At 46.4% G+C, this 12,689-nt stretch overlaps 1 protein-coding gene across 1 annotated transcript; it reads left to right on the top strand.

The window, feature by feature from the left end:
- Window positions 1–7,694: 7,694 nt before the first annotated feature.
- ndufa11 (NADH:ubiquinone oxidoreductase subunit A11) lies at window positions 7,695–12,607 on the top strand. The gene is made up of 4 exons (XM_088395057.1): window positions 7,695–7,853; window positions 11,081–11,173; window positions 12,048–12,170; window positions 12,421–12,607. The coding sequence occupies exons 1-4, from the start codon at window positions 7,775–7,777 to the stop codon at window positions 12,531–12,533; spliced, it is 408 nt and encodes a 135-aa protein (XP_088251183.1). The 5' UTR covers window positions 7,695–7,774; the 3' UTR covers window positions 12,534–12,607.
- Window positions 12,608–12,689: the final 82 nt, after the last annotated feature.

Here is a 12,689-nt window from a genome sequence, read left to right as displayed (position 1 = left end):
TGAGTGTACGGCCTTCCCGTGAATCAACGGATCAGTCAGTGAACGTGTTGCGTCTCCTGGTGTGAACAATTCAGTGAGTGAACGTGAACTATGAAAGCCAGTTAAAAGTCAGTGAATATAGTTTACGATTTGCCAAGGAAAGAAAAAAACACTCACTGAAACACCACTTCTTTTTCAAGATGGCGACGCGTGCACACGCAGCAACCTCTCTCTGTCCCGCCCGTACGGTGTTTTGTCCGTTTAATGAGGGGTTGTCCGACAGTTTTATGTGTTTGTCTCGTCGTAATATGTCGTGCTACAAGTACAGCAGGCAGGTTCCGCTCGACATCGGCGAAAGTGGGTTTTGTGGCGCTCTGGACTTTGATGCGGAGACATTAAAGGCGCTCCGTCCTGGTGCGTCACCGGACTCACCTGCTATTCTTCCCCCGGTTGGAATGCGTCAGAAGCGGTGTGCGAGGAGGCAGAAGAGGGGCAAGCGTGGACGCGTCCGGGCCAGGCTGGCGGCCAACCCAGCTTGCCTGGCCGAGCCTTCCAGTCTTCTGGCAAATGTTCGTTCGCTGGACAACAAGATGGATTACGTTCGCCTGCTGAGATCCATGAACCGGACAGTGCATAACTGCTGTGTGCTCGTGTTCACTGAGACCTGGTTGACTGTCAACATTCCGGACTCTGCTGTGCATCTGGAGTGGCTAGCGTGCTATCGGGTGGACCGTGCCATTGTGAGAGGGGGAAAGTCGCGAGGAGGTGGAATATGCGTCTACGTCCGTGACGAATGGTGCCGGGACTCCGTAGTGCTATGCAGGCACTGCTCACCACTGGCAGAGTTTGTGGTCATTAAGTGCCGTCTGTTTTACCTGCCGAGGGAATTTACTGCGATTCTGCTAGTTGCGGTATACATCCCGCCTTCCAACATCGAAGGCGACAGGATCGTGGCTCTTAATGAACTGTACCAGGCTGTCAGTGAACAGCAGACGGCGCACCCTGACAGTTTCACCATCTTTGCTGGGGACTTTAATCGTGCTAGCCTGAAGTCTGTTTGTCCGAGGCTTCACCAGCATGTTAATTTTCCAACACGTGGTGACAGCTACCTGGGCCTGGTCTACTCTACACATAAAGGAGCTTTCAAGGTCGCCCCCTCCCCCATCTTGGACTTTCTGACCATCTCACTGTTATGCTTTTGCCTGCATACAGACAAAGGGTGAAGGCATCCAGGCCGGTTCGCAAGCGAGTACGGGTGTGGCCTGAGGGTGCCTCTGATGCACTTCGAGACTGCTTTGGCACTACTGACTGGGACATGTTTAAGTGGCCGGCCACTTGCAACGATTGGACAGACATAGAGGAGTATACTGACTCTGTTTCCTCTTACGTCACAAAGTGCATTGATGATGTGACTCACTCGAAGTCCATCGTCACTCGGGCTAACTGGCAGCCATGGCTGACAGGGGGCTGTCCTCAGGCTGCTGAGGGCCAGGGACGAAGCCTTCAGAGCGAGGGATGAGGCTGTCTTGAGGGCAGCGAGGGGCAACCTGTCCCGGGGCATCAAAGAAGCGAAAAGGGCGTTCTCTTGCAGGATTACCGCCCACTTCAAGGACAGCAGGGACGCACGGAGCCATTGGCAGGGCATTCAGACCATCACGGACTACAAGCCCGCGCCGCAGAGCTGTGAGGGCGACGTCCGTCTGCTCAACGATCTTAACCGCTTCTATGCTCGCTTCGACGCTCAGAACAGCACTTGCCCGCTGAAGACCACTCCCCCTCCACATGAGCAGCCCCTGTGCCTCTCTGCCGACAGCGTGAGGAGGGCGCTTGCCGCTATCAACACCCGTAAGGCGGCGGGCCCTGACAACATCTCAGGTCGAGCGCTGAAGTACTGTGCTGGGGAGCTGACGGGTGTCTTCACGAACATCTTTGACATTTCCCTGCAGCAGGCCATCGTCCCTTCGTGTTTCAAGGCTGCCACCATTGTACTTGTGCCAAAGAAGCCTGCTCCGTCCTGCTTCAATGACTACTGCCCCGTGGCATTGACGCCCATCATCGTGAAGTGCTTTGAGCGGCTTGTCTTGGAGCACATCAGGTCCATTCTCCACCCCACCATAGACCCCATCCAGTTTGCGTACCAGGCCAAACGGTCCTCTGAGGATGCCATCTGCTCTGCCCTCCACTCAGCCCTCTCCCACCTGGAGAGTAGGGACTCGTATGTGAGATTGCTGTTTGTGGACTTCAGTTCTGCCTTCAACACCATTGTACCACAAAAACTCATCAGCAAACTCGACAAGCTGGGCCTCAGTACCTACCTCTGCAACTGGCCACTGGACTTCCTCTGTCAGAGGCCTTAGGTGGTACGTGTTGGCGACAAAATCTCCGCCAGCATCACGCTGAGCACGGGTCCCACCAAGGTTGTGTGCTCAGTCCGCTGCTCTTCACCCTGCTGCCGCACGACTGCACTGCGTCCTACGGCGACAACCGCATAGTGAAGTTTGCTGACGACACGACTCTGGTGGGTCTCATCACCAAGGGCGACGAGACTCAGTACAGGTTGGAGATTGACCTTCTGACCGCATGGTGCAGGTACAAATACCTCCTGCTGAACGTCAACAAGACCAAGGAAATTGTTGTTGACTTCCGGAAGGGTCACACCCAACACCTGCCGCTGACCATCGACGGTACTGTGGTGGAGAGGGTGAGCAGCACCAAATTCCCGGGGGTGCACATCAGTGAGGACCTCTCCTGGTCCGCCAACACCGCGTCACTGGCGAAGAAAGCTCAGCGCCGCCTGTACTTCCTGCGGAAACTCAGGCGAGCAAGTGCTCCTCCGGCCGTCATGACTGCATTCTACCGTGGCACCATTGAGAGCGTCCTCTCCAGTTGTATCGCTGTCTGGGGTGGTATCTGCATTGAATACAACATGAAGGCCCTGCAGCGCATAGTGAACACGGCTGGTAAGATTATTGGTGCTTCACTCCCCTCCCTGAAGGGCTTTTACACCTCCCATCTTTTTGACATTGTTTGTTTTTTTTGTTTGTTTATTTCGAACATTTAAAGAAATACAAGAAAAGAAAGTAAAAAATACTGAAAATAATAACTCCATAGTACAATAGAGAAGAAAGAAAAGAAAAAAACATTGCGTTATAAATTTTCACTTTTTCATAAAAATCTTATTTGTTCAAAAGGGAGTAGAAGGAAGCCTAGGCTTATCTAGCTCTACCCCTTGTAACCACATGTTTGCTTGATTCCGTCAAGATTTGTCCATTTTCAGAAATGTTAAAGATATACATATATATATATATATACCGTATTTGCCGGTGTATTGGTCGACCTTTTTCGATCCAAAATCGACCGAAAAAAATCGACCTCGACACCGAGTCATAAAATTTAACTTTGTATTCATCGCTTCAAATGTGATGGTAACCAAGGCCGTTTCTAATGCATCTCATTGTGCGTTGCACTTAGAAAATTTGAACCGGGCGGCGTGTGCGAGTGCGCGGCCCGCTGGAAGTCGAATGAGGCTCCGCGATTTCATCCGCGGTGCTTATAAAGTGCCGATCCGCTCGGCGGGAGCTATTTTCGGCCACTTGGCGCGTGCGCACGGCCTCCCGGATGTGCCGGGCGGCGTGCGCGAGCTCGCCGGCTGCTGAAAGTCGAATGAGGCTCCGCGATCTCCTCCGCGGTGCTTATAAACAGCCGATCCGCTCGGCGGGAGCTATTTTCGGCCACTTGACAATGGGCATCAAAGGAAGATGAGGTGCTGGAGGGACCATCATGGGAGGACAAGCCCCTACATGGGATGTACCACCGAAACATAGCTGAAGTAGCTGATATCCAGAAATCCTACCAATGGCTAGAAAGAGCTGGTCTGAAGGACAGCACAGAGGCACTGATCCTGGCTGCACAAGAACAGGCCTTGAGCACCAGAGCAATAGAGGCCCAAATCTACCACACCAGACAAGACCCCAGGTGTAGATTGTGCAAAGAAGGTCCTGAGACAATCCAGCACATAACTGCAGGGTGTAAGATGCTGGCAGGTAAAGCATACATGGAGCGCCATAACCAAGTAGCTGGAATAGTGTACAGGAACATCTGTGCAGAGTATGGACTGGAAGTCCCAAGATCCAAGTGGGAAACACCTCCAAAGGTGGTAGAGAATGACCAAGCCAAGATCCTCTGGGACTTCCAGATCCAGACAGACAGAATGGTAATGGCGAACCAACCGGACATTGTGGTAGTGGACAAAGAGCAGAGGAAAGCCGTTGTGGTTGACATAGCCATCCCAAATGATGGTAACATTAGGAAAAAGGAACATGAGAAACTTGAGAAATATCAAGGGCTCAGAGAAGAGCTGGAGAAGACCTGGAGAGTTAAGACTTCAGTGGTACCTGTGGTCATTGGAGCACTAGGGGCAGTAACCCCCAAACTGGAGGAGTGGCTCAAACAGATCCCAGGAAAAACATCTGACATCTCAGTCCAGAAAAGTGCAGTACTAGGAACAGCAAAGATACTGCGTAGAACCCTCAAGCTCCCAGGCCTCTGGTAGAGGACCCGAGCTTGAAGGGAAAAAGATACCACCCACGGGGGGTGAGGAAAAAGTTTATATATATATATATATATATATATATATATACATACATATATACATGCATGTACACATACATACATACACACATACATACATATACACATACATACTACACACATATATACATATACACACACATACAAACACATACATACATACATATAGATATTATACATACACACACTTATACATACATACACCTCCTTTAGATATATACAAAAGCAGTTTAAACACGTCACAGCATGCTACGATATCCCATCAGTATTTTGCCTTTATACATTTTTTTAAACTGAGGTAAAGTACTATAATTGTTTAGTTCGTCACTGCTGGTGTTCCATAATTCCACACCTTTAGCTGTTATACAATGCAACTTTAAAGTTGTTCTCACCGAATCTCTTTTAAACATAAGTGTCCCTCTTAAATAATAGGTACTTTCCCTCCACTCAAACAACCTCTGGATACTGTTTGGTAATTGATTATTTTTTATTTTGTACATGAGTTGGATGGTTTTAAAATCGACTAGATCATTGTATTTCAGTGCATTCAGTTTTACAAAAAGAGGGTTAGATGGTTCTTGTCAGGACTTGTCCCCCGATCGTTTCATAGTTCTGTTCGTGTGTCTGTGTGTCTGCCCCTCACTCCCTGTCGGATCGTCGATGTCGTCCCGTTTGCTGTCCTTGTGGTTCCTGTCTGTTTTGAGTCTGTTTCTGTTTGCAATCCCTGTCGGTCAGTCTGTCATGTTATTAGTTTGCCAGTTCTCGTCTGTTTCCCTCGATGCCTCGTTCCACTTCCCTTTTCCCTCAATAAACCCTGGTCCAAGCTGCACTTGGTCGCCCTGCTCCATGTTCCACCCCTGATCCGTGACAGTTCTCTGTAATCAACATTATTTACAAGTCGTATTGCTTTTTTTTGTAGAATGTAGATTGGATCTGTGTTTGTTTTGTATGTGTTGCCCCACACCTCCACACAGTACATAATGTATGGGAGTCTGAAGGAGCAGTACAAGGAATATAATGATGTTTGGTTTATAAGATCTTTTACTTTATACAATACTGCCAGTGATTTTGAGATCGTTGATTTGATATACATTATATGTGGTTTCCAACTTAATTTTTTATCTATTAGCACTCCAAGAAATTTTACTTCATTCACTCTTTCTATTTCTATATTATTTATTGTAAGAATTTTGTCTGTGTTTGTCGGACGGTTTCCAAATATAATATACCTTGTTTTACTTAAATTCAATGTAAGTTTATTTGTGTCAACCCAACTCTGTAATTTTTCCATTTCAATACCCACAGTATCCAGTACTTGGTCCAGGTCGTCCCCACTACAGAGCAGATTCGTGTCATCTGCAAAAACTACGGCCTTGAGTAACCTGGAGACCTTGCACATATCATTAACATACAAAATAAATAACAAGGGGCCTAATATTGAGCCCTGAGGAACCCCACACTTTACCTGCTTTAGTTTTGATTTGAAGTCCATTAATTGCACATATTGATTCCTGTTTGATAAATAACTGTTTAACCAAGTGAGTGGCATACCTTGTATATCTGGCCCACAAGGTGGCCACGATTGTGAGTGATGTGAGTCACCCCGATCACTCTTTGTTTGTCTGGGAAGAGGTACAGGAGCCTGCGCTCCCGCACCGCCAGACTCACCAACAGCTTCATTCTCCAGGCTGTTAGGATCCTGAACTCTCTTCCCCCTTCTGCGTAGCGTCCTGTAATTATTTATTGTGTTATTTGTTTATTTATTATTTATTCATCACTCTTATTTATTCATTGAAGGTGCCTTCTTGTTTTATTTTTCTTGTGTTGCTTACTTGTATGTACATTGTGAACTATGTCTTGTCACCGTGGGATAGTGGGAACGTAATTTCGATCTCTTTGTGTGTCTTGGCATGTGAAGAATTTGACAATAAAGCAGACTTTGACTTCTTGACTTTGACTTCTTTCGTGCCCATTTTCTCCAAGCTACGGGCTTATGTGCAAGCGCATGAAGAGACAGCGGGGAGATTATGTTTCTCTTTGGAAAATCTTTATTTTAAAATATTTACAGTAGTTTTTAAATAACATGTGTATGCATATATACGTCTAAATATTGCTATCCATTCTGTCTACTACAATTCAACATTAGGTTGCTGGTTTAAAATTGTACTTTTATTTTAAAATTTGGTGTTCGAGTGTTCTATTCCTTGTTTTTATTTTTGCGCATGAAAACAGAAAAAGCAGACATTTGGTTAACTGCTTTATATAACAAGTCCGCACATTTTAAAAATGAAAACAAAACACAGGACGTGTTGCCCACCTTGTGTTGGTGTCCCCCAAAATAACAAATGTAGGCATATTGTGCAATTTCCCGTTTACGACCGAGTGAGTGTCTGCTGCCTTGCCTTTCCCATTCATCAACGGTCGGCATAGTGTGCAATTTCCCGTTTACGACCGAGTGAGTGTCTGCTGCCTTGCCTCTACCATTCATCAACGGATCAGTGTGTGTGTGTGTGTGTGTGTGTGTGTGTGTGTGTGTGTGTGTGTGTGTGTGTGTGTGTGTGTGTGTGTGTGTGTGTGTGTGTGTGTGTGTGTGTGTGTGTGTGTGTGTGTGTGTGTGTGTGTGTGTGTGTGTGCGTGTGTGTGTGTGTGTGTGTGTGTGTGTGTGTGTGTGTGTGTGTGTGTGTGTGTGTGTGTGTGTGTGTGTGTGTGTGTGTAATGCACATTCAAAGTCGATCAAATTTGTTTTTGCCCAGCCCTAATTGTGACACATTTGGTCGCTCATTGGGAGCCAAATCAATAGAATATCCCCCTTCCGACAAAAGTTGAAAACCAGAGACTGAATATTAGCAGTTTTTAGACACTGTCAAGTGAGTTCAGTAGTTTTGAATTCAACATTTAACATAAAGATCCTGAAAATACATAGATTGTAAATTCTGTTACACTCGAGTGTAGAGTTGTAGCCTTAAACTGTTTTCCTGATTAGGAGGTGTTTTAGAGTAGATGCTTTTGTCGACCTTGTCCTGTATCCAGTCCAAACATCACTACAGCAGCTGCCGTTGCAATTTGCTAAAACATCAGCCTTTGATCCTGCGGGGGAAATTCGACATGCAGTAGGAGGCGGTAGTGAGCAGCACGTCACCCTGCCTCGGTTTTCGCCTCGCGAGATTTGGCGAGCTTGTCCTTGCTGCTCGCAGGCTCTGGAGCAATGGGCTACTGGGACGTTCCAGAGGGCACCGACTGCGTGCAAAAAACATGGATCACAACCAAGCTGGCCACCACTCTGGGTGAATATTGCTGCACACAGTTAACCGTCTGCGTGAAATTCGACGTGCCGAATGTCGCTGTGCAGCGAACACCGCCGAGTCACTTCCCGTTGTCGTTGCTAATGCTATTGTGTTTGCGATGAAAGTGATTAATTAAAATCAAAGAAGTGGGTAAAGTACTTGAACTCAGATACAATTGCAAGTACTAATCGGAGTTTTAATCGTTTTTATTTCATTTCGAGCTTTGATTATTTTATAAAAATAATCAGTTTTTGTGCAATAAGGTTAGGTCGTATACTATTCTTTCTACAGAGGTATCGCAACACCGAAATAAATTCATTTAAAATGAACCCCAAAAGGTCATGTATGGTACTCATTTGCAAAGATGAAGGACATTTTCACTATGATGATAGTTACTTTAACATAAGTCAGATAAGTCGTATCTGTTTTAGTTTTTGATTTGCGTCACTGGTAAAAAAAAAAAAAAAAAGTTTATATTTGTTTAGTTATTTTGTTGCGTTTTCATGAGCTCGTCTCAATAACCTTTGCATCGCCAGAGGTATGAAACCTCGCTTGTATGTATGTCAGGTGCTGTTGTCTAATGCGCCCGGGCTGGCCTCTGTCCCTCTTATTGTTGATAACCAATTGATTTCAATCAATGAGTCCACATCTTAGATGAGGTTGACTCAGCCAAACCAGTTGCACAAGTACAAAGTGACTCAAGTTTGGACACCCAGAATGTGGACTCTTTCTTCATGTATTGTACAGGTGCAAAGTATTTGCACTCGATTGATTCCCACTGCTGGATTAAAATATGTCCATCTATCCATCCATTTTCTGTACCGCATTGTCCCCACGGGGGGCGCGGGCATGCTGGAAGCCTATCCAAGCTGTCATCGGGCAGTAGGCAGGGGACACCCTGAACTGGTTGCCAGCCAATCGCAGGGCACACAGAGACGAACAACAATTCATACTCACACCTAGAGGCAATTTGGAGTGCTCAATCGGCCTACTAAGCAGGAAGCCAGAGTGCCTGAAGAAAACCCATGCTGACACGGGGAGAACATGCAAACTCCACACAGGGAGGGCCAAAGGTGGAATCGAACCTGCACCCTCCTAACTGTGAGGCAGACATGCTAACCAGTTCACCAATGAGCCACCGATTAAACTATGTCATTATTCAGATGTGTAATTATGTATCAGGATGCCTTTAGGGCCTAACAAGCAGGAAGCCAGAGTGCCTGGGGAAAACCCACGCGGACACGGGGAGAACATGCAAACTCCACACAGGGAGGGCCAGAGGTGGAATCGAACCTGCACCCGCCTAACTGTGAGGCAGACATGCTAACCAGTACACCAATGAGACAGCAAATAAAATGTCATTATTAAAATGTGTAATTATCAGTGACGTGCGGTGAGGTTCATGACTGGGGAGGCAATGACGTCACGCCCCCCGGTAAAATTTGTCCGGCATCTAACAGTGTCACAAAAAAAGGTTGGGGAACGCTGCTCTAGTGTGGCTTATTCATTATTTAATTTGAACTAGTATTTTAATTAAAATCTCATATCAGCAGTCTTCACACATATAAACACTCAATAAAGCACATGGAATCAAAAACTTGTTTTCGATCGTGCGTACCACTCCGTTCCGAAGTTCCGTTGTCCGAATCAAACCTTTTAACTCCGGAGTTGCTCTTCCTTTACTGATGACCTCCTGCTTCGACTGAAAATCCATAGTTGAAAATCGTTTGGTTATGTAATCCTCCATTGTAAAACGAAATGTAAAAACGAAAAAAATAAAAAAAAACGAATGTAAAACGAAATAAATGGACGACTGCTCCTCAGTTGTTCACTGTAAATTTGAACTGGAGATCTCTTATTCTACATGATGCATCCCGGGATTACTAGCACCCCCTGCCATAAGGCTGGAGAACCTGTTTTTGGAGCCTCCGTAAGGTATCTTTTCAAAGCCGTTTTGTTCATCGAAAGAAACACGACGTTACAGACAGATGACAAAAACACACAAGGTATTATATACGTCAGCTGAACTACGGAAATTAGTTAATAAAGCCACAGTGTTTGAACACTTAAACAGGGACATAAAGACAGAGCAGTTCTGTCAAACTGCATAGCCTGTCTACATAGGCTGCCGTGTGATTCCGACAGAAGGCTAGACAGGAAGTTGGCTCCTCCGAGCGAATTGTCTTCGGTTTTAAAATAACTATAAAAATTCAGCGATTGTGGTTCAAAATGATACAAAAACTATTGAAATTAAAAGGAAAATGATTTTATAATAAAAACAATTTAATTTGTTTTTCCCCTTTATAATAAAAACAATTTAATTTGTTTTTCCCCTTTTCATGATGGCAGGGGCGGCGTAGCCTCCCTTGCCTCCTCTGACCGCACGTCCCTGGTAATTATGTATCAGGATGCCTTTAGGGCCGTGCTACATAACATCGGCAACCACAAAACGTTGGCAAGTCGTGTAACATAGCTAATTGCGCTCCCACTTACGTCAAATATTAACAAGTTCCTGGTTGGTTTAGCAGTTTAGGAAAATATTTTATTCCTGTAAAAAAGCTTCCATGTGCTTGCTTTGGGATCAACAAGGAATTCATCTCACGAAAGTCCCGCAATGCAACCACACGCGACACCTCAAGTTGTCACAAATTTCTCCAGTTCGTGCGTCAACACGATCAAACAAGGCTGCTGATGAATGATAAAGTCAAGTCAAAGTCAAAGTCAGCTTTATTGTCAATTTCTCCACATGCCAAAGACACACAAAGAAACCAAAATGTCGTTCCCCCCTATCCCACGGTGACAAGACATGGCCCACAACAGACAAATAAGTAAACAAGTATAACAACAGCGTGCTGAATAAATAATGAATAAATAACACAACAAATAAATAAATAAGAGGAGAAAAAAAAGGAGCAAGTGCATGTACAGCAGACATTCCAGAAAATAGCGCAACAGTGCCGCACGCTACGCAGAAGGGGGTAGCGAGTTCAGGGTCCTAACAGCCTGGAGAAAGAAGCTGTTGGCGAGTCTGATGGTGCGGGACCGCAGGCTCCTGTACCTCTTCCCAGAGGGCAGAAGGTCAAACAAAGAGTGAGCCGGGTGACTCACATCTCTCGCAATCAAGGTTGCCTTGCGGGCGAGATGGGAGGTGTAAATGTCACCTGTAAATAAACGAGGCGCACTGGCCACCTTTGAGCTTTAACCAGCATGTAATTTGTGTTTTTCAGGCCTGGTGGGCTCAGCCTACCACATCGTCGCATTCCAGCCCGAAACTGCGATGGAAGCTGTGCAGCGGGCCGGAAACGTCACCGTTACCATGGGTAAGAGACCGCCGGCCTGACCGTGGTTGCCATAGTTACTGTACATAAGACGGCTGAATCATCCCCACAGTCACATTAATACCAGTAGTGTGACCATATGAGGTGGCTTTGTAGAGCTGAAGTGTTGCCTTTCAGCTTATTGCAGACGTCTCGTAAAAGCCAGAGCATCTCGGCTCTTACGGCTGGTAAGATTATTGGTGCTTCGCTCCCCTCCCTGAAGGACATTTACACCTTCCATCTCGCCCGCAAGGCAACCACGATTGCGAGTGATGTGAGTCACCCAGCTCACTTTTTGTTTGACCTTCTGCCCTCTGGGAAGAGGTACAGGAGCCTGCGCTCCCGCACCACTAGACTCGCCAACAGCTTCTTTCTCCAGGCTGTTAGGACCTTGAACTCGCTACCCCCTTCTGCGTAGCGTGCGGCACTGTTGCACTATTTTCTGGAATGTCTGCTGTACGCTCACTTGCTCCTTTTTGCTCCTCTTATTTATTTATTTGTTGTGTTATTTATTCATTATTTATTCAGCACGCTGTTGTTATACTTGTTTACTTATTTGTCTGTTGTGGGCCATGTCTTGTCACCGTGGGATAGGGGGGAACGACATTTTGGTTTCTTTGTGTGTCTTTGGCATGTGGAGAAATTGACAATAAAGCTGACTTTGACTTTGACTTTTACTCTTCTTTCGACTGAGGGCACAACAACACATGGATTGGCATATTTTTTATTTTGCCCACCCCTTTAAAATGCAAACGTGGCCGTTACCTCGGTTACGTGAATGCAGACGTGACTGTTACCATGATTAGCTTCTGCCGTGCTTCACATCCACATTTGGCTCGACTTCATCTTTTTGACGGTTTTGCGTTTCCTTCTCCAGCCGCGATGGGCGCCATCTTTGGCATGGCGACGTGTCTCAGCGCTCAGGCCCGTGAAGCTCCGGACGATCCGCTCAACTACTTTGTAGGCGGCTGCGCTTCCGGCATCTTTCTGGGGGCCAGGAGTAAGTAGACGGTGTGGGGGGGTGGGGGGGTGGGGTGCACCGAGTGATATCATTGCGACATCACTGTGACATCATTGTGATGACACTGCGGGCACTTCAGACCCCCTTTGTTGTCTTTTTTTACACAGTGCTGTTGGATTTGACTGACTGTCAAGTGCTCGCATCTCAGATGGTTCTTAATACCTGCTCAGCTTGTTGTGGATTATTTTATTTTGTCCTTTTTCTTTTCTGTGTGTGTGTGTGTGTGTAGCCCACAGCGCGGCAACGGGCACATCGGCGTGTTTGGCTTTGGGAACGCTGGCCTTTTTTGGCAAAGTGTCCAAGACAGAAGGCTGGAGACTGATGGGACCTCCCAAACTGTGAGCGTTGCAGAAACTTTTGTAAACGCGTCCTCCCTAAGAGTGCATCCTAAAGAAATAAAGTTGTGTTGTGACAAAGTTGGCCTTGGACATGTCAGCTTGTTTGTTGCCAAATGAGTCGCGGTGCTGGCCCGCCCGCCTTTCTCTCCTCCCACTTTCA

Source organism: Syngnathus floridae, chromosome 13 (genome assembly GCF_059516105.1).
Source record: "Syngnathus floridae isolate MCC-2025c chromosome 13, RoL_Sflo_1.0, whole genome shotgun sequence".
NCBI classification, from domain to species: domain Eukaryota; kingdom Metazoa; phylum Chordata; class Actinopteri; order Syngnathiformes; family Syngnathidae; genus Syngnathus; species Syngnathus floridae.
Note: the sequence above shows the minus strand (reverse complement) of the source record. Positions and strands in the feature narration are given on the sequence as shown.

Coding starts and splice junctions, on each gene's coding strand:
- ndufa11 (XM_088395057.1), top strand. CDS start 7,775: ATGGGCTACTGGGACGTTCCAGAGGGCACCGACTGCGTGCAAAAAACA. Junction 11,174..12,047: donor AAACGTCACCGTTACCATGG/GTAAGAGACCGC, acceptor TTCCTTCTCCAG/CCGCGATGGGCGCCATCTTT. Junction 12,171..12,420: donor CATCTTTCTGGGGGCCAGGA/GTAAGTAGACGG, acceptor GTGTGTGTGTAG/CCCACAGCGCGGCAACGGGC.